Source organism: Danio aesculapii, chromosome 16 (assembly GCF_903798145.1).
Source record: "Danio aesculapii chromosome 16, fDanAes4.1, whole genome shotgun sequence".
Taxonomy (NCBI): domain Eukaryota; kingdom Metazoa; phylum Chordata; class Actinopteri; order Cypriniformes; family Danionidae; genus Danio; species Danio aesculapii.
This window is the reverse complement of record NC_079450.1, coordinates 45995459-46019081: the sequence shown is the minus strand read 5'-3', so window position 1 is coordinate 46019081 and position 23623 is coordinate 45995459. Positions and strand designations below refer to the sequence as shown.

At 36.0% G+C, this 23623-nt stretch overlaps 1 protein-coding gene across 1 annotated transcript in view; it reads right to left on the bottom strand.

Annotated features, from left to right (window-relative positions):
* ddc (dopa decarboxylase) overlaps nt 1–23623 on the bottom strand; it is a 59438-nt gene that overhangs the window by 18099 nt on the left and 17716 nt on the right. The window contains exons 5-10 of the mRNA XM_056474972.1: nt 16744–16878; nt 16323–16466; nt 13008–13074; nt 6864–6958; nt 3254–3321; nt 433–509 (exon numbers count right to left, since the gene is read on the bottom strand). Coding sequence (XP_056330947.1) covers nt 433–509; nt 3254–3321; nt 6864–6958; nt 13008–13074; nt 16323–16466; nt 16744–16878 — 586 coding nt within the window. The remainder of the gene's footprint in view (nt 1–432; nt 510–3253; nt 3322–6863; nt 6959–13007; nt 13075–16322; nt 16467–16743; nt 16879–23623) is intronic.

The following is a 23623-nucleotide window of genomic DNA, read 5'->3' as shown; positions in this document are numbered from 1 at the left end:
ATGAATAATGAATTAATGGAGCAAGTTCTGGTAAATGCAAGTTACAAGATAACACTTTACAATAATGTTCTATTAGTTAATGTTAAACAAACAATGAATCATCTTTGTTAATGTCAGTTAATGAAAGTAAAGTTGTTCATGGTTCGTTTATTAACTCAGAGCATTAAATAATGTTAACAAGCATGAAACTTGGATTTTAATAATGCGTTTGTAAATTTTGAACTATGATTATTAAATTTTGTACAAGAATTGTTCATTATTGGGACAGGACCATTTTATTCCCATCAGTATCTGATTGGATTCTTTTGTTTGCTGTTGTTAAGAGATCATGTGAGGGAAACAAGTTTAATATCAATAACATTTGGATATTTCTTTGTTTGTTTGTAAAGAGAATGTTGCTGTCATGGTTTTGGATCAGTGCTGGCTGATTACCCGACTCTTGATGATCATGTTTCAGATATAGTGGCTCCATTTTAAATGCTCCAATAATGTCTGCTCTTTTCTTCACCCTGCAGAAAAAACAACAAAAAAAATCACATCAGTCAAACACATGCTTGTGTATTTGTGTATAATGACTAATGAATAACATACATAATTGAACATATGATGTACAGTTGAAACCAGAAGTTTAGATACACTCTAAATAAAGGAACATTAAAAAAAAAAGATGGTAATGATGGTAAATCGTACTAAACGTTTACTATTTTAGGTCCGTTAGGATTACCTAAATGATTTACATTTGCTAAATGCCAGAATAATGAGAGAAATTTTTTATTAATTTCTAGACAGTCAAAAGTTTACATACATTTCCTTGGTATTTTTTTTTAGCTTTGCTTTTAAACTGTATAACTTTGGTCAAATGTTTTGGGTATCCTTCCACAAGCTTCTCACAAGGTTTGAAGGAATTTGGCCTATTCTTGCACGCACAAGCTTTTTCATCTCTGCCCACAAATTTTCTGTAGGATTGAGATCAGGGCTTTGTGATGGCCACTCCAAAACATTCACTCTGTTGTCCTTAAGGCACATTTTAACTAATTTGGCAGTATGCTTAGGGTCAGGGTCTGTTTGGAAGACCCATTTGTGGCCAAGTTTTAATTTCCTAGCTAATGTCTTGAGATGTTGCTTTAGTATTTCTACATTATGTTCTTTCTTCATGATGAAATCTATGCTGTGAAGTGGAGCAGTCCCTCCTGCAACAAAACAGCCCCACGACATGATGCTGCTGCCCCCATACTTCACAGTTGGCATAGTGTTCCTAGCCTTGTAAGCTTTCCCCTTTGTCCTCGAAATGTAACACTGGTCATTATGGCCAAACAGTTCAATCTTAATTCCATCAGACCACAGGACATGTCTCCAAAATTATTCTTTTTCCCAGTGTAATTTTGCAAATTGTAATCTGGCTTTTTTGTTGATTCTGGCTTACTGATTTCCCCATGTTGTCACACAAGGAAGCAGTGTGTTTGAGGTTTTCCTTAAATACTATTTTACAGTTGTGCCTCCAATCAACTTAAATGTTGTCAATTAGCCAATCAGAAACTTCCAAAACCTTGACACCATCATCTGGGCTTTTTCAGAGGCATAATAATCTTATTGTATATAAACTTTTGACTTTCAAGAAAAGTTATAACAATTTCTCAAAAAACATTTCTCTCGTTATTCTGCTATTAAGCATAACAGAATCATATTTGATAATCCTAACTTACCTAAAACAGAAACAGTTTAGTCACATTAACATCTGACTTTTTAAATGGTTATGTGCCTTTTTATACAGTGTATGTAAACTTCTGGTTTCAACTGTATTATACATTTCAATTTATGCAATCTGCATTTCTTAATGAAAGTGGCAAAAGATACAGTTTAAAAATACACTGTAAAAAACATACATACATACATATTTTTTACTTTTTCCCCGATGTGTTATACACTGAATAAAGGAACAAAACCTGTCTCTGGGGCAGATATTTTTTAAAAGGTACACTTTTGTAACTAACATGTCCTCAGTTGTACCATGAAAGTACATTCATTCACTCATTTTCCTTCGGCTTAGTCACTTATTTATCAGGGGTCACCACAGCGGAATGAACAGCCAACTATTCTGGCATATGTTTTACACAGAGAATGCTCATTTACACATGCACTCACACACTACGGCCAATTTTGTTTACCCAATTCACAAATAGCGCATGTTTTTGGACTGTGGGGGAAACCGAGGCACTCAAAAGGAAACCCATGTGAACATGGGGAGAACATGCAAACTCCACACAGGAATGCCAACTGACCAAGCCAGGACTCGAACCAGCGACCTTCTTGATGTGAGAGGACCACTAAGTGCTGACCACTGAGCCACCGTGCCACACAACCTTGAAGGTACATATTGATATCTAAAAAAGTACAAATGTGTAACAAATAGTCCTGTAAAAAGTACAAAAGTGTACCATTTGAAAAGGCACCATCAGTGTTATTTCAGAGAGTGTATCTGTATGGATGTGTGTCATTTGGTATGCATTTATAATATATGTACAGTACTACATTTATAGGTTACCAAAGGATTACTTAGTTCTTTATTAAAGGTCTTGCATCAGTGGTTTTCAGGTTCAAAGCTTAAGTTTTACTTTATTACCACTGTACTTTTACAGAGAAGGAATAATAAACCATTAAGAAGTCAAGCTAGGGTTTGAAGATTTGCAGACCACTTATGCTGTCTCACAAGCCTTTTTTTAAGCAAACTACAGTAGAAACACTGAAACTTCACTTTACGTATCACTGTATATTGTAATATCACAGAAATTTAAAAATAGTTGTTTTCTATATTTATAGATTTTTAAAATGTAATTTATTTCTGCTATGGCACAGTTTCACAAGTCCTTTTTTTAGTATCACACAATCCTTCAGAAACTATTCGTATATTAATTATTATATATATAAAAATGAAACTGTTGTACTTTAAGTATTCTTTGATTAATAGAAAATTAAACAAATATTTTATTTTGAAACAGAAATCTTGACGTTATAAATGCGTCATCTCAGAAATAAATGAACGAATGTATTTAGAAAACTGTATACCAAATACAGTTTCCTACATGCTTGTCCGTTTTGGTCTCTATATGACCATGAGGATATCTGTTTGCCTGGTGCTGACATAAGGGGCAGCTGGGACAGTTTCCTCTGTTGACTGACAAACATAACATGTGGCATATAGCAGATAGAGATCAGAAATAAAATTTTTATAGATAATGACATTAACAACACTTACCACATCGCCGAGCAATCAAAGTTGATCAGGAGCCATTTATGAGGATTGAAATTGAAAGAGTCTGCAAACTAAAAGAGAAGCATGTTTTGATTTATTATTTTATCTTCTGAATTCATGTGTCTAACACTCTTTGACCACTTGTATTCATAATAAAACTATCAGCAAAATCGTATAGTGTTATATTAATAATAAAGTGAGTTTTTAAACAGGTCATGACACTAGACAAGCTCTTGAAAGTTTAAAGGAGACCGATTATGCCCCTTTTATAAAATGTTAAATAAGTCTCTGATAAGTCTCTGGGAGTGTGTATGTGAAGTTGTCACCTTGGAATTATAAGGTTCTATCTGAGTTTTGAATGGTTTTGAGATATTGAGCTTCAAAGTTTTTGCATTCTATAGCAAAGAGTATGTGTGTAACATTTTGATGTGTCAGCTATAAAACAATTTTTTCACCTGAAAAACCTACACACTCCAACAGACACACATACACTTACTTACTTTAATCAAAAATAAGTGATGACTAGGCCCACACGGAATCTGCGCGTGCAGAATTCCGCAGATTTTCCGCAGATTTTCCATAGAATTCTGCAGATTTTCCATAGAATTCCTCAGATTTTTAGCCCATCATTAATCCAGTTTATTTATTTGAGTAAATGTGTGTAAATCTATATTTATTCAGTTTTTAAATTAATTAGTAATGTTATTGACTAATATGAAAATGTTTATCTGATTTATGTACAATGCAGTTTGTACAGTAATATTTTCTGTCTTTTAGTAGATCAATTATATGAGAGACTTGCTTTGTTTACCAAATAAAGTGAATCTAATTGGATTTACATTTTAAACATTAAATTTAAATTTTAAAAATAGAATTTTTTGTTTCACATATTAAGGTTTTAGTTATGATACTCCCAAAGTAATTCCGCAGAAATTCACAGATGTTTACCAAAATTCTCAGCAGAAATAGCAATACCTCTGATTAAACTTTGATGAAAAACTCCACATTGATGAGAGAAAACCTATACACTGACAGTGTTTGTGATGAAGATGAGGTTGTTTATTTATGCAAAACAAATTTGAGGATTGAAATTAAATTTAGATGCTTAATTTTAGAGGTTTAGTAAAGATGAACAGTGTATGCAGAGTTCTAATCAAATCTAATCTTGGCTCTCTCTTAACGTTCTCAAATTAAAGGTTTTGCTTGTTGGTACCAAATCAACACTCTCCAAAACTGACAGCTTTTCTCTTTCTTTTGATGATTGTTCTATTTATCCCTCTAAACAGGTTAAGAGTCTGGGTGTCATCCTTAATAGCACCCTATTTTGATTCTCACGTCAATAACATCACCTGGTCTGCTTATTTCCATCTACGCAACATTAACCGTCTCCGCCATTCTCTTACCCCCCATGCCACTGATTTCTTGTCAATAGCCTTGTCACATCTCATTTAGATTACTGCAACTCTCTTCTCTTTGGTCTCACTCATAAATTCCTCCATACTGTAAGCTTCAGTTGGTCCAGAACTCAGCAGCCCGTATCATCACCAGAACCCCTTCTTCTCATCACATCACCCCTGTCCTGCAGCAGCTTCACCGGTAACCAGTTCATTTTCGAATTAATTTTAAAATTTTGATGTTAAAATTCAAGGCCATCCACAATCTCGCCCCTCCATATTTGTTTGCCCTCATCCACATTGCTGCTCCCTCTTGCACCCGGAGATCTTCTTCATCCCTCCTCTTGTCTGTTCCCTCTGCTTGCCTATCATCCATGGGCAATAGAGCATTTAGCCGCTCTGCTCCCCGGCTTTGGAACTCACTACCACCTGCCATCAGAAACATTGACTCCCTTACATTATTCAAACCAAGACTCAAAGCCCATTTATTTAAGATGGCTTTTAATACTTAATTTTATCTGCACTGTTTATCTATTATGCACTGTTTATCTAACCAACCTTCTGTCTTGCTACAATCTAACCCGTTCTTTAAGATCTCAAAACTCAGGGCTTCTGGTAGTACCTAGAATAGCAAAGTTGAGTAAAGGAGGTCGAGCCTTCTCATTTATAGCTCCTAAACTCTGGAATAGCCTTCCTGATAATGTCCAAGGCTCAGACACACTCTCGCAGTTCAAAACTAGATTAAAAACCTATCTTTTTAGTAAAGCATACACTCAATGCATCACTTTTCTGCACCTTGCTTATATAGACTATGAACAGCAGCTACACTAATTATTCTCTTTATTCTCTATTTCCACCTGGGGATACTCATCCCGAGGCCCTCAGACTATACAGCGCCACTGATTCGATCCAAGACCAGCGACGAGATGATACCAAGGCTTCCTATATTCTGGACCAGGCCGTTTCCTGAGCAGCTGCTGTGGTGGCCATGGAGGAGTGGAGAGCATGAGACTGATTCCTGTGGCGCTCCAGGGACAGACGAGTCTTCGCTGAGGTCCAGCTTCCAGCCTCCGGCGCTTAGACTGCAGCTCTGCACAAGCCGTTTGGCCAGTGGAGAAATGATCGTGCCCAACTGAGCCTGGTTTCTCTCGAGGTTTTTTAATTCTTCCCTTTCGCCAATTTTTTTCCTTGCCGTTGTCACCACTGGCTTGCATGGTTCGGGATCTGTAGAGCTGCGCATCAGTAGTAAACTCAGAAAACTGAACTACACTGTTTCAATTTACTATGATCTTTTATGTGAAGCTTCTTTTTCACAATCTACATTGTAAAAGTGCTATACAAATAATGGTGAATTGAATTGAACTATTGTTGTGTAAATTTTTATATTATTTTTCTTGTAGTTTTATTGCTCTTGTTTTAATGTACAGTGTTCTTGAGTTGCCAGAAAGGTGCCTTTAAATAAAATGTATCATTATTATTATTTTTATTAAGACAAAAGGAGGGTTAAGAGGAGTCATTTGTCACCTGCTGGATGGCACAGTCTGGTATGAACTTTTTGGTAGCATATTTTAAATCAAACTCAAAAAGCAGAATCTCTGCAATAAGCATTCAGCGAGTCCCACAATCTCAAAGTCTGATCTTTTTGCTCACTCTCCCATTTCCAATATCCTTTCCATCTGTTGCAATAATACAGACTCTGTCATGACAGTCTGATTGTTGCTATGCTAAGTCCTGCCTGTCTTCACTTCCTGGCAACCAAACAGGAAACGGCAGCCCGCCGTCCTTTTGGTCAATAATAAAAGCCATCATCTGCGCAAGAGAGCACAATCATTGTGATTGTTTGAACTTGTAAGGCTAATAAAGACTGATATTTCTTCAGCAAGAGAAAAAGAGGAACTTATCTAAAGGTCTTCCTTTGCCTCAGGAAATTACTTTACCCTTATCATTGTGACACCCAGCTGGGCTCCACAACAACTCAAAGGACGATCAGCGATCTCTAATTTCCCGCCCATTCCACAAGACATCGCTCATGCCGACTCGCATTATTTGTGACATTTAAATATTCTGCAGGACTCTGTCTTTTCCACACGCTGCTCCAAACGTAACAGGATCAATAGTTGAGCCTAGCAGAGATTATCATTCACGCTTGTCCGAGCTTTAAGAGCTCCTTCTGTGAAGTGTGCTTAAGAGCACACGGCGGGATTTGAATATTATCTCACCTCAATTCCGTTCAGCAAGGGTCTGAACTCCGGACAGATAAACGCACTCCCGGCATACGCAGCATCAATGTGCATCCACATTTTCTCTGCATTGCCTGACAAAAATGATTCACAATGATTAGTTGAAAAAATTTGTAACAATTTATTAAAAGTTTCATTTCATAAAAGGCTAGTTCAAACCAAAATTAAATTCTGTCATCAATCACTCACCTTCATGTTGATCCAAAGACTTTTTTAAAGAAATACTGGTCACAATTCATTTTAATGTACAATTCAAGCTATTAACTATTAATTCAGGCTTTTAGCTCAATAAACTACTAATTAGCTGCTTATTAATAGTAAGGTAGTAGTTTAAGTATTGTGTAGAATTAAAAATGTAAAATAAGATTATACTATAAATATATAGATATAAATGCTAATAAACAGTTAATATATTAATAATAGGCAGGGAATAAGCCAGTAGTTAATGCTGTAAATTGTTATTTATTTGTAAATTGAATTGTAAAGTCATACCGAAATAACTACTAAGTCCCTACTTACATCAAACATTGTATAACACTTGCTATTGAGGTGGGACACAAGAACAATTTTTATTACTTTTTTACATTTTTGTTGTTGGGGAAATATATTTTATATGCATAAATTTGACTTTGACATGCTAAAATTACTTGATTTAAATTGTGTTATGTCCACATCCCTCCTCGTTCATTTCACTATTTTGTGTGTTGTGACTTTGCTTAATGAGCATGAGTAAATGTGTTGGGGTTTCATAGTGTTGCATTGCCATATTTCACATGAATTTTTTGGGCTCTAGCCACACCAAACTAATTATTTTCTTGCCTCAAATGTTAAATAATGTGTAAAAGCAAGCAAAATCTAGCAATATTCATACACTTTTGTTTCAACAAAAATGTTCTTAAAAAACAATTTAAATTTTGAAAAAGTATTCTCATGTATCTAAAACTATACACAGTACTCTGTCCTGGCTGAAGGTCCCAGATAACTAGATATATAAATAGAGAGTTAGGGGCTGATCACACCAAATGCGCTTTTCCGTTCTTAAAACACGAGGTGGACCACACTGCTTTTTTTCTTGACAAGAAAAAAAAGAAGTGCAGTGCGCTTTTTATGTAGCTAGGCAACGAATGAATCAGCTGTGTTTTGTGCGTGAGTGTTGCTATTGATATTAATATAATTTTAAAATGTAATAATATTGCGCAGGGCACGTAAGCAGTGCACCAAACGCTCGCATCCATTAGGAAATCATTCAAAAAAGGTGCCTCTCAATGCAAAAAGTGCGTTCTGTGTGATCGTCCCCTTAATCTCCTATTAAAGCAATGTTAAAGTAAAGGAAGATAATTAAGCCATATTAATAAAAATAACTGTAAGCAAGATGATCACGCATACATGGCTAACAAAATCATAATGTAATATAATAATCATAAATAATGATATTTGATATTGTTCTGATTGATAATATCTGTTTTTCACAGCACAATAATCTTGTTTACATAGTTTTCATGTTTTTTATTTTTAAACTATGTATTATAAACAAAATAAACAACAAAATCCAGATAAAAATCATAATTGGGAAAAACTTTGTTTAAGGTGCCCTTGTTCCAGTTTAATTATTCATTGAACTACTGAGTATGGTTAGAATTTGGGTTAGGTTTAGCATAAGTAGCGTGTAATTATACATATTTAACTAATTACTATAGCAATTACATGGAACATCTGTAACAGGAACACCTTACAGTAAAATGTTGCCAGAAACTGTTGTGAATAACTGATTAACTTTATTGGTTACTGTTTGATATAAGCAGGCAGTTATTAGCCTGCAACAAAAGCTGAAATGTCGTCCATTACAATAAATGGCATTGTCACTGTATGGAAAACAATTCTGGTAACACTACAGATCCATTGTTAATGTATTTACTAACATTAACTAAAAATGACCATTTATTAATGTGTTATTAAAATCTAAAGTAGTGCTTGTGAGTTAACAAGAAATATGAATTACTTTGGTTTTTATTGTGAACATGTGTAGCTACATCACCTTAGATTAAATTGTTACCCAAAGATGAATAAATACTGTAATAAATATATTGTTAATTGTTTGTTCATGCTAGTAAATACCTCATTAAATCATTAACTAATGGTATTGTAAAGTGTGACCACAATTCAAATACAAATGCAGCATATTCAAATAAACTATTTACAGTGGGTACAGAAAGTATTCAGACCCCCTTAAATTGTTCACCTTTTGTTATATTGCAGCCATTTGTTAAAGTTCATTTAAAATAAAATAACGAAAAAGTGGCTTCACAACAACTCCATGACTGTTCTTAAATGGCTTACCCACAGCCCTGATTTGGTAAACCCAATTGAGCATCTCAGGATAGACCTAAAAATGGCTGTCCATAAACGTTTACCATCCAACATGACAGAACTGGAGAAGATCTGCAAGGAGGAATGGCAGAGGATCTCCAAATCCACATGTGAAAAACTTGTTGCATCTTTCCCAAAAAGACTTACGTATGGCTGTATTAGATCAAAAAGGTGCTTCTACTAAATTCCAAGCAACGGGTCTGAATACTTAGGACCATGTGATAGTTTAGTTAAGCTTTTCTTTTTTTATAAATCTGCAAAAATGTCAACAATTCTGTATTTTTCTGTCAATATGGGGTGCTGTGTGTACATTAATGAGGAAAAACGAATTAATGAGGAAGTTAGCAATCCTATGCTATAGTTTATAATACAGTGCATGCGGAAAGTACACTGTAAAAAATGTCCATCATTTTAACTGTAAAAGTCTGTACAATCTACAATGAAAACCTGATAAATGATTAACAGCTCATTTCAGTACAAGATACGGAAAGTAACTGTAACAGATCTAACCTTTGTTTTCGAGAAACTAATTAGAGTGTCTGAAATCTCACCACACACCCTTATTCACTAGTCCCTAAATTAGTCAATTGGTTTAGTCCACTAGACAGAGTGAATGACCACAAATGACTGAATGATGAACACCTGCAGCTAACAAGCCCAATCACTGAATGAAGGAACAAGAAATAAAACTACAGACACAGCCTCACACCAAACCAACTGAATTAAAACAGAGGATTAAACACTCCATTAAATAACAGCATTAGCAGCTTCACTGATTACAGTTTGACTTCAATTCTCTCATATCTGCAAGAATATTTGATAATTAACAGAGGTTTTTATTTTTTATTGTAAATGTTTCATTTGACCTCACCATCATGGAGATCAGAGCCAGTTCTGAAACTCATCAGTTATAGCAAGAAAAGCAATGAGAAACCTTTATGTATTTATTACAGAATTAATTTCATAAGTTGCATAAAAAAATGCTAATTTTTTAATTTAATTTATGTGATGTTATTTGAGAGAGTAGTACAGCTTCAAGGAGGGTCAACAAACAATTATGAAGGAATTAATAATTTGAGTTTAATCAACTCATTTAAGAAACACAGACATCAAGAATCAGGATATGAACCTCAACCATGGTTGCTAAAAAAAAAAAGCTGCATAATTCATTCATTCCGCAATGCATGCTGGGTACCAGCATAGTACAAAACTCCCAGCATGCATTGCGGAATGAATAAATTATGCAGCTTTATGCGCTTAACATTTCTTTCTTTGCCTTTATTTTTTTCATTTTGTTTTTGGGGTGTAATATTTCAGTAGAGTGTTTTGTATTTTTCTCGGGTGTTTTTTATTTGATTTTGATTTTTTGTTATTGAGATTTTGATATTTTGTTAAGATTCAGAGACTAATTGTTGATGGCTGTGTGTTTTTGAGTTCAAGCCATAGTTCAAACATTCTCATTATGACTGGTGTATTTACCCTGTTAAACTGTCTTGATTGCTGATGCTCAAGTGGTTTTATTTATGTATATTATTCAATTCTCACACTTAACATGATATTCAACAAGAACACAAGAAGGCAGTGGTGGATTTGATATCATAGTTAATCTCATCACACGTAATTTTATTTTGGCTTTTCATGCTATACAAATAGTGTGATTAACACAATTAATTATAGCAGCTAAATAAAAACTACTTTAAAATACGAAGTTGAAGACTCTGTCCATCATGGTGACTTCAAATGAACAACAGAAATTTCATTAAGAGCTTTTGTTCATGTGATAGAAATAAAGTCAAAGGTCAGTAATAAGTGAAGCTCCTGATGTTTGTGGAGTTGTTTAATGATCACTTCTGAGATCTTGAGAAATAAAAATTTTATTGTATAACTATTTTTATTTTTATTTAGAGTTTTATTCTCAGTTGATTTCATCTTTGATTTTGGCTGTAATTTGTGTTATTTGGTCTTGTTTTTCTTTCCTTCAGTGATTCTGCTTGTTAACAGTTGTTCATCAATAATTATTAATCCTCCTTTAATTAGACACTTAAGTATTTCATTAACTTCATCAATGTCTGAGTGTTTAACCCTCTGTAGTGAGGGCACTAGTGAGGATTTTGCTCTGCGATTTAAGGGGTTAAATGTGTTTGATGAAAAATACAGACTGTGGAATGCATTTTTAACAGAAATATTCTGTAGATTGAGTTTACGAATGTAAAATGTTAAAAACAGTAGATTACTGGAAACCACAGCTGCCAGTATTTTTTTGTAAAATCAAGAAAAACAACAGCAAAATACTGTAAAACATTTCTATGTCACCATTGCGGAGGATAGTAGCATCTGTGTGCAAGTCCAAGATGAACTCAGTAAATCTGATGTTATGCTGCATCTTCTTTTGTTTAAATGTAACTGTGTAGTTACTAATGCAGTGAAAGCCTGTTTGTTAATAACAGTCACACATGAACACAATAATGCATTTAATGACTTTACATTATTTAAAAAGTTTTTGTAGTGAACTGATGTACAATGGTTCTCAATATCAATATGCTCAGATAGAGTACTTAGAGATTTAATATATTGATTTTAATGCCATTAAATGCCAATTAAAATGTAGTTGCTTTCTGCGAATATAAATAATTAACTCAAAGGTTTGTAAATTACCATTGCATCAGTTAATGAATAATTTTTTTCTCTTGTTAAAAATACCAAATTTTTCTGTAAAAACAATTTTTTACAAAAAAGTTCTGGCAACCATAGGTGCCAGTATTTTTACGTAAATTTTACAGATTTTTTTTTACAGTGTATTCATAGCGCTTGGATTAATCATTTTGGATTAAATTCATTTATTTCTTTAAAATTTTACACACAATACCCCATAATGACAATGTGAAAAAAAGATTTTTTGAAATTGTTGCAAATTTATTAAAAATAAAAACCTGAAAAATCACATGTACATCAGTATTCACAGCCTTTGCCGTGAAGCTCTAAATTGAGCTCAGGTACATTTTGTTTCCACTGATCATTCTTTAGATGTTTCAGCAGCTTAATACCATCCCTACAGTGAAGCATGGTGGTGGCAGCATCATGCTGTATGTTTTTCTGCTGCAGGAACTAGAAGACTAGTCAGGATAGAGGATGAATGCAGCAATGTACAGAGACATCCTGAATGAAAACCTGCTTCAGAGTGCTCTTGACCTCAGACTGGGGCAATGGTTCATCTTATAGCAGGACAATGATCCACAGCACACCGCCAAAATCTCAATGGAGTGGCTTCACAACAACTCGGTGAATGTCCATGAGTGGCCCAGCCAGAGCCCAGACCTGAATCCTATTGAACATCTCTGGATGTGACAGGTGTGCCAAGTTTGTGGCATCAAAAGACTTGAGGCTGTAATTACTGCCAAAGGTGCATCAACAAAGTAATGAGCAAAGGCTGTGAATACTTATATACATTTGGAACAATTACAAAAAATCTTTTTTTTCACATTGTCATTATGGGGTATTGTGTGTAGAATGGTGAGGAAATAAATTTATTGAATCCATTTTGGAATAAGGCTGTAACATAAAAAAAATGTGGAAAAAGTGAAGTGCTATGAATACTTTCCAGATGCACTATATATATATATATATATATATATATATATATATATATATATATATATATATATATATATATATATATATATATTTGCAATTACAAAATAATCTAATAAAAATAAAAAACAAATAAAAATAGCTAAATAAATTGTAAATAGTTCTTACATATAGGGCCAAGCTCAGTGATGCAGTCAAATGCACAGGATGCAGTCGTTCCCAGTGTTGCACAGAACTAAAAGAAACATCCAGAAAATCAGATAGGTTGATTAATATGTGCTGATTTTAATATTTCATGTAGTACTGAAACCAAATAAATCAACCTTGACATTTATTTATGTTAACTTTTAATGTTCATCCATATGTTTTGATTCCAAAACGAATTGCTCCTGCTCTCTTTGTTATTCCTCTGACACAGGTTTTCTGGATGAGCCCAGAGCTAATTTCACTAATGTGATTCAGAAAACAGGCTCTCCAAACAGCATTAGCCATCGCGCAGACCGCAGGGGACAGGTTCAGAGAAAGAGCAGAGACAAATGTCCAATTTGTTCTCATTTCATGCTCTGTAACTGTCTGAGTGGCTGCTGTTTTTCTGCCATGATGTTTGACTTATTATGTCATTTTACTCTTGCTTAATGGCCAGAATAGTGGGATTAAACATTCAATTTGAAAGTGAATACTGCAATATTTGCCAGTATCTATCTATCTATCTATCTATCTATCTATCTATCTATCTATCTATCTATCTATCTATCTATCTATCTATCTATCTATCTATCTATCTATCTATCTATCTATCTATCTATCTATCTATCTATCTATCTATCTATCTATCTATCCATCCATCCATCCATCCATCCATCCATCCATCCATCCATCCATCCATCCATCCATGTCTATCTGGATTGGGATTATTTATTAAGAGTTTACCAAAATATTCTCAAATATTGTGTAATAATGTCCTCAATCTTTTGTACCTTACAAATTGCTCTACAAATGTTAATAAAATAATTAAATAATGAGTTCCTAACTAAAATGTTCTGAACAAGAAATTTATGAACAATTTATTGGTTAAATTGGGTATTTTGTGAAGGATCAAACTCAGATTGACATTACAAAGACGTTTTACAGTACTAAGGTCAATTGGCAAAGCAATGGTTGAGAGAACATAAAAATCTGAATGTGTCAGAATGTTTTAAACAGGACATTCTCATTCTCTTTTTACAGTAAGGTAAAATGTGTCCCTGGACTACAAAACCATAAGGCATACGTGTTTTTTATTGAAATTTACACTTCTCCTGAAAGCTGAATAAAAAAGCTTTCCATCCATGTACATATTCCAAAAAAATTGAGAATCAGGATTCTTAGGGTTCAAAAAAAGTCTAAATACTGTGAAAATCAGCTTTAACCTTTGTGCACTGTTCAAATGTACGACCCTTTTGTTATGTTAGGGATGTTAGGGACTGCTGTAAAAATCCATCAGATATTTTTTTTTATCTCTGTCAACCTCAGTCTTGATCAAAACTACTAAATGTTTTTTATAAATTGCAGGATTTTAACTCTTTACTTGCCAAATTCACAAATGATGTCACTGATTTGGTAAAAAAAAAACACAATCGTGGATTGGATTTTTCACAATCTTGGACATGTGAACGATTAGTTACAATATTGGCTTTGATGCACTGTTAAGATTTAAAAAAATGTTCTCCCTTATTTACTGTTGGCAGCTGTTTTGCCCCATTGACTTCCATTATAACCACATTTGATGGTGCATAAATACACAGTCTTTGTTTTTGTTTACTCCATGTAGTTGTGAGAGCTGTGTAGTTGTGAGATGCATAATATGATTTTCTCAGACACATCAAGGTAAGTGCACAAGTCGACTCACATTTCATTGCTGTTATACACCATATAAAATCCAGAAACTAAGCTCTTTTTTTTTTGCACAGGCCTATCTAAAGGGTTACTGGTGTCAACTAATGATCAACAGTAAAAATTGCAAATTGTACCTCTTCCCAACAGGGAAACCCACCAATAATCATGATTATATGGTGACACGATTTTGTAATAAAAAATGTGGTCATATTGGAAGTCAATGGGGCACAAACAGCCGCCAACAGTAAATAAGGGAGAATAAAAATGAAAATTAATCAAAAGTAATGCATCAAAGGCAATGTTGTTTCACATTTCCAAGACTTTGATAAAGGGTTTTTTAAAAATCCAGTCCACAATTACTTTTTATATTGAAAATACGTCATTTTGTGTGCTTTTTTTTTACCAAATCAGTGATATCATTTATGAATTTGGCAGTTAAAATTCTGTAATTTTCTAAACAATTTAGTAGTTCTGATCAGGACTGAGGTTGATTAACATTCTTTTACAAAGAAATTTGAAAAAAAAAATTAATCTGATGCATTTTTTCAGCATTTTAATTCAGTGGATGTTTTCATCCTGAACATAACAAAATGGTAGTAAATTTGCCCAGAGTGTAAGTCAAAGCATTTTCTCAAAATATTTGTCGAAATAAAATTTGTCACTAAAATCATTCTGCTAGCTGAAATACAGAAAAAGTTATGGCCAAATTGAGACTCAAAATCACCCCAGAGTAGATGAAAACATCCCCAACAGTACATAAGGGTTAAAGAGATAGTTCACCCACAAATGAGAATTTACTCACTAGGTTAATCACCCTCAGATTGTTAGCAACCTTTATGCATTTCTTTTTTCTACGGAACACAAAAGAAGATATTTTGAAGAAAGCTGGAAACCCGTGGGGCAACGCAGTGGCGCAGTAGGTAATGCAGTAGGGTCTGTTGCCGTTTCTGTTTGCATGTTCTCCCTGCGTTCGCGTGGGTTTCCTCCGGGTGCTCTGGTTTCCCCCACAGTCCAAAGACATGCGGTACAGGTGAATTGGGTAGGCTAAAATGTTGTAGAGTGTGAGTGAGTGTGCATGGATGTTTCCCAGAGATGGGTTGTGGCTGGAAGGGCATCCACTGCGTAAAACATGTGCTGGATAAGTTTGTGGTTCATTCCGCTGTGGCTACCCCAGATTAATAAAGGGACTAAGCCGAAAAGAAAATGTATGAATAAATGTAAACCCCCAACTATTGTCTTCCATAACAGGAAAAACAAACACTGTGGAAGTCAGTGGTTGCAGGTTTCAAAATATCTTCTTTTTTGTTCAACAGATAAAAGAAACCCAAAAATATTTGAAACAAGTGTATGGTGAGTAAATGATGACAGAATTTTCATTTTTTGGGTTAACTATGCCATTAAAGTTGTTCAAAATTAAGATTGTATCAATGCAAAATACTAACCAAAAATTAAGTTTAGATATATTTACAGTAGTACATTTACAAAATGTTGCTGTGGAACATGTACATTAAATTATATTCTAATGAATTATAATGTTGACCCATACACATATATTAACATATATTATGTAGCATTTTTGTTGTCCATGTAGTTATTAGATATACATACAAAAAATGGTATAAGTCCTGCAGCTTTATCCTCCTTCAGGATCCTCTCCAGTGCATCTCCTCGCACAGAAAACTTGCTGTCGGTAGGAATTTCCTTCATCCTCACTCCACCTATCAACCCTGCCCTCTCCACAGATGAGTGTGCCTGAAATACCAACAAAATACTGTTATTTCATCATCAAAATTCATGTTGCAGAAAAAAGCCTTTACTGTCATGACCAGAAATTTCCAAATTAGACTTATGCACACACATATACTGAAGCACTTCAGTGTTATCCTGACACAGCCCTGCAGAAAAACCCTTCAGCACTGTTTGACATTTACACTCTATAAGAATCTGACTAACAGTGCTTTTATGTAGCATTATTATCATGGCTAAACAAACCTGTGCAGCAGACTTTCATTATGGCTTGTTGTCTCACCTGATCAGACGAGTAGGCAACTAGTTTGGATATAATGTCTGTCTCAGATCGTTCAGGATAGTCTGCCTGGATCAGCCTGACGATTTTGGAGCGAGCAGCAAGAAGAGTTATGAGAGTGGCTTCACTGGCAGTGCTCTGTACAAACAAATAGCACATTCATTTCATTAGCTTACCAAATATGATTAATTAAATATTCAGAACGACATAAATAATAAATAAAATAATAAGAACAACAAAAACACACAAATATGAAAACTCCAGGTGCCGTGCTTTGAAATGTGCATTTTTTATTTGATGTTGGATGTAATCTCAATTGAAAAATTAAAGGTGCAGTAGGTGATCTGCCACAATGCTAACCGGTTAGCATTTTACCTTTGAAACACAGCCCCTCCCCTGCCGTTCAAAGCCACACCTCTTGAAACACAAGCCCATGCACCTTAAAGATAACAGCAGACAACCCTCTGTCATGTGCTGTCCTAAAGCGACTCTGCTTAGTGGTTGGCCGGCAGTGTGCAGGTATTACACTTATTACTAAGCCATACTTGCATGCTATTTCAGACTGTAAATTCAGAGTAGCATGGTAAACAATATAGGAAGCGTGTCACAGGTTGTCATTGTTCAAACATGAACCAAAATGTGAATATAAACAAAGACTATAGAATACACAAGACATGTCATTTGTATAGTTTCGAATGGAGAAAGTGTAACAGTCAATCACTATAGCCTGGCATTTCTCCAGGGGAGGGGCTGGGACCAATTTCTGCAGATTTTGTGTGACCCAAATGTTTAGAAACGAAACTAAAGAGACAGTCGTTGCTTAATGTATTTATTGTTTCCTAATATGAAATTTAATTGTTCGGTTGGCAAGCAATTTTAGAGAATTTATTTTGTCCATTTAAACAGAATGCCCGAGCATATTGCCCGAGAGGCGTTTCAAAGATGGCCGCAGTTGTGAATTTCTCAGTCTGGCTCATGGCACCAAAACTGTTGTGAAATTCTAAGACGAGCAAAAAACCAGGGAGAATTTTCGGGTATCTTCAAAGCAGAATACTTTAATAAGAAGAACTCAGCATCGCTGTGGCGTCATCGAAAGAACTCTCAACTGGTACAGCAGATTCTTAGTTTAAATACAGTTTTACAGACATTGATACATGTAGGTGGGGACAGTCTAAAACAAAGCATGCAAATGAAGTATTGTTGTCAGCAGGGTAAATTGCCTTTCCAGGCCCGATCTCATCAGCATATAAGTACCCATTCACGATACATTTTAGCATTATAACAGAGTGTGCAAATGTGGTTCTGGATACAGAACCCGTCCGACCAGTTGACCGGCTTGAGAAGACAATAGACACAGCTGTGCTGTGTAACTGACAATTTGCTTTACTTTGGAGACAGTCAGGGCTCAGGAAACCCAGACATTTCAAGGTCTGTCACACCCTAAAAACAACTTTTCAGTTATATATAGATTATAAAAATTTATATTCCCACACCGCCGTGTGAGATGACTAGCCTTAAAGGGACTTTGATATAAAAGCGTGCAAAACTAACTCCAATATTGATTCAGGATTTTGAAGTTTTGATTGACCATTTATTTTGTTCATTTGCCCACGCAAATGGCTGATCTGCGTGAATGGCTGCAGATGTACAAATCTACATTTGTTGACAGTTTGAGCTACTTATCAGAATTATGGGAGATGTCGGCCCGACAATATTTAATTGGATGAACATTTTTTAGTTTTATGTCTTAACCAGAATATAAAAATACATACAAATACATTTAGATAATTTACTTTAATCAGTACTATTGGACTGTGAAGAGACTTTCAACCAGCACAACAAAAAATGCTTCTGAAGACAATCACCTACTGCACCTTTAAGAGAGGGCAGGTCATAAAGTAGCTCCTCCTCTAGCCAATAGTGCATGGTTTTTAATCACAGCTCTGCCATGAAAATGGTTAAGATCAAGCGCATCAAATGAAAAGCAAATGAGAAGCATCTTGAAGGGGGCAGGGCATGCCAGATACTAGAAAGCATTTGATTGGTCCGAAGAGTTGATGAGAAACTGAAATATCAGGTGACCTGAAAAAAAATTGTTGATCCTTTAAGCAGTAGTGATAAACTGCAAGCTTTAGATGTTTATATCATGATGATTATATTACTAAACGGGTCTAATAATTTGTAGACATGTTCAATATTACTTGAAATATTTTTCCCTCATTTTGAGTACTGTATTGAGTGAACATCTTCAATCAATGCTGTTCGGACATTGTAAAAGCAACAGTGATGAATTTTCATCAGCTCTCCAGCTCTGTTTTGTATGTTCTCAATGACTGAATGAGAAGACTTCCACTCGAAACCCCTCAATGTGGATCAACTCAGCTCATTGTGAGGCACGAGCTGTCTTTGATTTCCCTGACAGGGAACACCCACGTCCTGATTACTAATGATTCACTTTCATTTATGATATTACCTGGCAAACTATAGCCACATTTGCTTTTATCTGCTCAAAAATGTAACAGCAGTTGTGGTGTTAAAGGCACAATCTGTGAGATATTTTAATTAAAATATACAAAAAAACACAACCCAGGATCATTGGAAATATGAGCCCAGAATTCCATTTTTGAGAACCGACAAATATGTACCCTGAACTACTTTTCTTACGGTTTTTGTACGGTTTTACGACACATTTTTGGCAATCTCAAATACGTTATTAAAGCACGTTTTGTCATACATGCCATTTCTCATAAATCCACCAGAGGCCGCTGTATACATTTCTGCGCATATTAACATCTTTCTCATTTGCATCCATAAGAGAAGCCAATCAGCTTGTTGTCATGCATAATAAATCTGCTTGATATCAACTGACCCACCCACCCCCTTTCCTAAACCCAACCCATAATGTTTTCAAAAGCAAACTAGAAACTAAAAAAAGCCATCGCAGCCGCATGCTTCCACCCCAACTTCACACAGAGACAGTCCTCCTTACTGTAGATCTACAGTACCCAGACCCATGTCCACAGCAGATAAATAGCCAAAATGTCAGAGCACGCAATTTTTTCTTGTTTGTCTTGGTAATAACGCATGTTATGGTATGGGTTCCATTTATATTTTGGCCCAATCCCAATTCTATTTTTGTACCCCTACCCCTTCCCCTTGGCCCTTAAAACCGAGTGTGAAAGGGAAGGGCTTCAAAACTTACCCCTAAGAATTGGGACAGCACTACAGCACCTACACACGTCATCATATGTCATCGCGATCTCTTGCTTCATATGAGATCTGATGATTGGGACTGCTGTAGTGTTTCCAGTCGTGTTATTTTTTGGTATATATCTTCAGGGAATCACTGAAGGCATATACTATGTTCTCATAACAATCTAATGTGGCAATAAGATCGTAGCTATACTGTGCATTTACACAGTGGCCATATTCATCTATATAAACACACCAAAAACAACATTAACATTATAGCAGACACTGTGAAAAGCTCATTCCCAGCCACTAGAGTCTTCTGACAGGGTATTCGAGTGTCATTGAGTGTCAGAATGTTGTGGGACTGCTTTACAGGAGTTATGATCATGGACTATTGATCGCGAAATTTAGCGGTTTTTATTTTAGACTTTTTTTTTAAAAGCATGGCGGTAAAACAGGAATGCGGTTATGAATATGTTAAAACATACGATAGTTTGTTGTAAAAGTTTGTAATAATGACAAAAAATACAAATTTGTGGATCTCCTTACTTCCAGTTGGAACTATTCTGCCGTTGTGGCTGGTGTATTCTGGGAAATTTTCTTATCCCTTGGTTTTGAGTGTGGTCCTGAAAAATCTTCATTTGAAGGGCTATCTACCTCTTCCCCTTAGCCCTACGCCTTCAAGCTAAAGAGAATTGGGACACCCCTACCCCTTCACGGGAACGCGCAAAACGAGGAGTAGGGGTAAGGGGAAGGGCTAAGGGGTAGAATTGGTATTGAGCCTTAGGGTTTTACCTCCACTGTGAATGAGAAGCTGTAATGTAGCCGTGGTGGGATGAATTTTGGTGTGGTGCCCCGCCATGGAAAAATGAATATAGCGGAAACTTTGAGCTAGTGTCATACAAGTGTGAATAAGGCTTTACACTTCTTCCCAACAACATTATAATAAGGCCCAATCCCAATTCTCCTCCATTTTGAGTGTTCACATGAAGGGGTAGGAGTGTCCCAATTCTCTTTAGCTTGAAGGCGTAGGGCTAAGGGGAAGGACTAGATAGCCCTTGAAACAGAGATTTTTCAGGTACACACTCAAAACCAAGGAGCACAAAAATTTTTTGAGATGCACAAATTAGTATTGTTTGTCATTATTGCAATTTTTTACAACAAACAAGCATGTGTTTTAAAACATGCATAACGGCGCTCGTGTTTTACTGTCATGCTTTAAAAAAAAAACGCTAAAATAAAAAGCGCAAAATTTCGATTATTTATAATCTCCAATAGTGGGCGACGCAGTGGTGCAGTAGGTAGTGCGCACAGCAAGAGGGTCGCTGGGTCAGTTGGCATTTCTGTGGGGAGTTTGCATGTTCACCCTGTGTTCGTGTAGATTTCCTCCGGGTGCTTCCGTTTCCCCCACAGTCCAAAGACATGCAGATCAGGTGAATTGGGTAGGCTAAATTGTCCGTAGTTTATGTGTGTGAATGCAAGAGTGTATGGATGTTTCCCAGAGATGAGTTGCAGCTGGAAGGGCATCCGCTGCATAAAACATGTGCTGGATAAGTTGGTGGTTCATTCCGCTGTGGCGACCCCGGAAAAGTTACTAAGCAGAAAAGAAAATGACTGAATAAATAAATGAATAATCTCTAATAATAAGTTCTGTATAGCAGTCCCACAACATACTATCTGACACTCGATGACACACAAATACCCTGCCACAAAAGTCTAGTGGCTGGGAATGAGCTTTTTACAGTGTCTAGTATAATGTTATTGTTGTTTTCGTGTGTTAGATTAATTTGGCCATGGACAGGGCAATGCACAGTCCAGTTAAAATCTTATTGCCTCATTAGATGATAACATGATATTGTTGCCTTAAGGGATTTCCTAAAGATATATACCAAAAAACAATGCAACTGGAATAACTACAGCAGTCTCTATCCTTGATATCATATAAAGTAAGAGCTTGCGTTGACATGCGATGATGTGTACAGGTGTTGTAGTGATGTCCCATTTCTTAGGGGTAAATTTTGAAGCCCACTGAAGAGGTAGGGATACAAAAATAGAATTGGCTTCAGCTCATTCATGAACATGATTTCTGCATACCATAGGATTTGATGAAGACCACAACTCCCATCATTACACACTCAGTGAAAAAACTACACTTCTGTTTTTGTTGCCTCTACTGGTCAAAATTACATACTGGATTAAATGTCATATATACCACATTTACCATTTTAATGCCACTGTTCCATTTTTGACAAAAGCCTCAACAATATCATGATAAAAACTTGTTCATAAACAACTGATGTACACCACCTAGTCTTATTTCATATGTCAGGTGTTGCAGGTGTAAGATTTAAGGCCTTTTGTTGTTCCCCTTCATTGAAGAAAATTCTTGGTGTGACTACTTAAAGCAGGGGTGGGCAAACTCGGTCCTGGAGGGCCGGTGTCCTGCAGAGTTTATCTCCAACACTAATCAAACACACCTGAACATGCTAATCAGTGTCTTCAAGATCACTAGAAATCTATAAGCAGGTGTGTTTGATCAGAGTTGGAGCTAAACTGTGCAGGACACCGGCCCTCCAGGACTGAGTGTGCCCACCCCTGACTTAAAGAGTCCATATTATACATGTAATAGGGTCATATGTAGGTTGTAAGGGTCTCCAACAACAGTCTAATATGCATGCAAGGTCAAAAAACACTTTCATGGTCTTATAATCTGCATTTATTTTTACCTAATTATCCCAGCGACTCCCATATGAATCGTTCCACGACAGCTCCCTCGCCACCCGCGTCCTCAGCAGTTATATCCGAGCCTAGGGCGGCAGAATAGAGAGGGCAACGTCCGCGACACCTCCCTCACCACCCGTGTCCTCAGTTATATCCGTGACACCCCCCCGTCCTCACTTTGCTAACGGGTCACTTTCGTTTTCACGTTCAGGTTGAGGGCGGCATGATCGTCCTTAGCCTAGAGCGCCAGTTCAGCTTGCTGGGTGCAATTTAGACACCTCACCTCAAACCTGAGCTGAAATATTTGGAAACTTGACCGTTGCATGTGTGTAGGAACAGCTGACGATCCGTAAACAAAGTGGCACGCGTCGCGTTATCAACGTGGCTTTCTTTGGGTAGAGACTGTCAATAATATCCATCTGCACAGCGTGACTTCATTCGACCAGTGTCTGTGTGTGTGTGGCTTTTTTTTCTGTGTTAGTGGGCGGGGCCACAGGTTTCAAATGTCAAATTTTCAAATGGAAGGGCATTTTTAAAAACCCATAATGTGGGCTCTTTAAGGGAGAGTTTCAAGATGTTCACTGCAATTCTGTAACCAGATTAGCCCGTAGTGTGGCGCTTCATGCTCCACACTATTTATATTTTGAAGTCAGGTATGCATCTTTTGATCTTGGATTTATCTTTGAGAATTTGATGTCTTGTATTGGTTGTTTATGAATTGACTGAATGAATTGGCATAATGCACATTTACCTGACTAATAAATTGTTATGTTTTGAATTATTCAAACAAAGTTTGTGTTATTATCTCTAGTAGATTATGTTAAATCCATAACACCACAAGCCCCTGTACAGGTTAGTAACAGACTAAAACACGATAGACGGAGCAGTGTGGCATGCTATACAATGTTCTTAGAGCTCCGACTAACACACTGGCATTAATTCAAGTATACTTAGACTGTAAAAGGTCTAT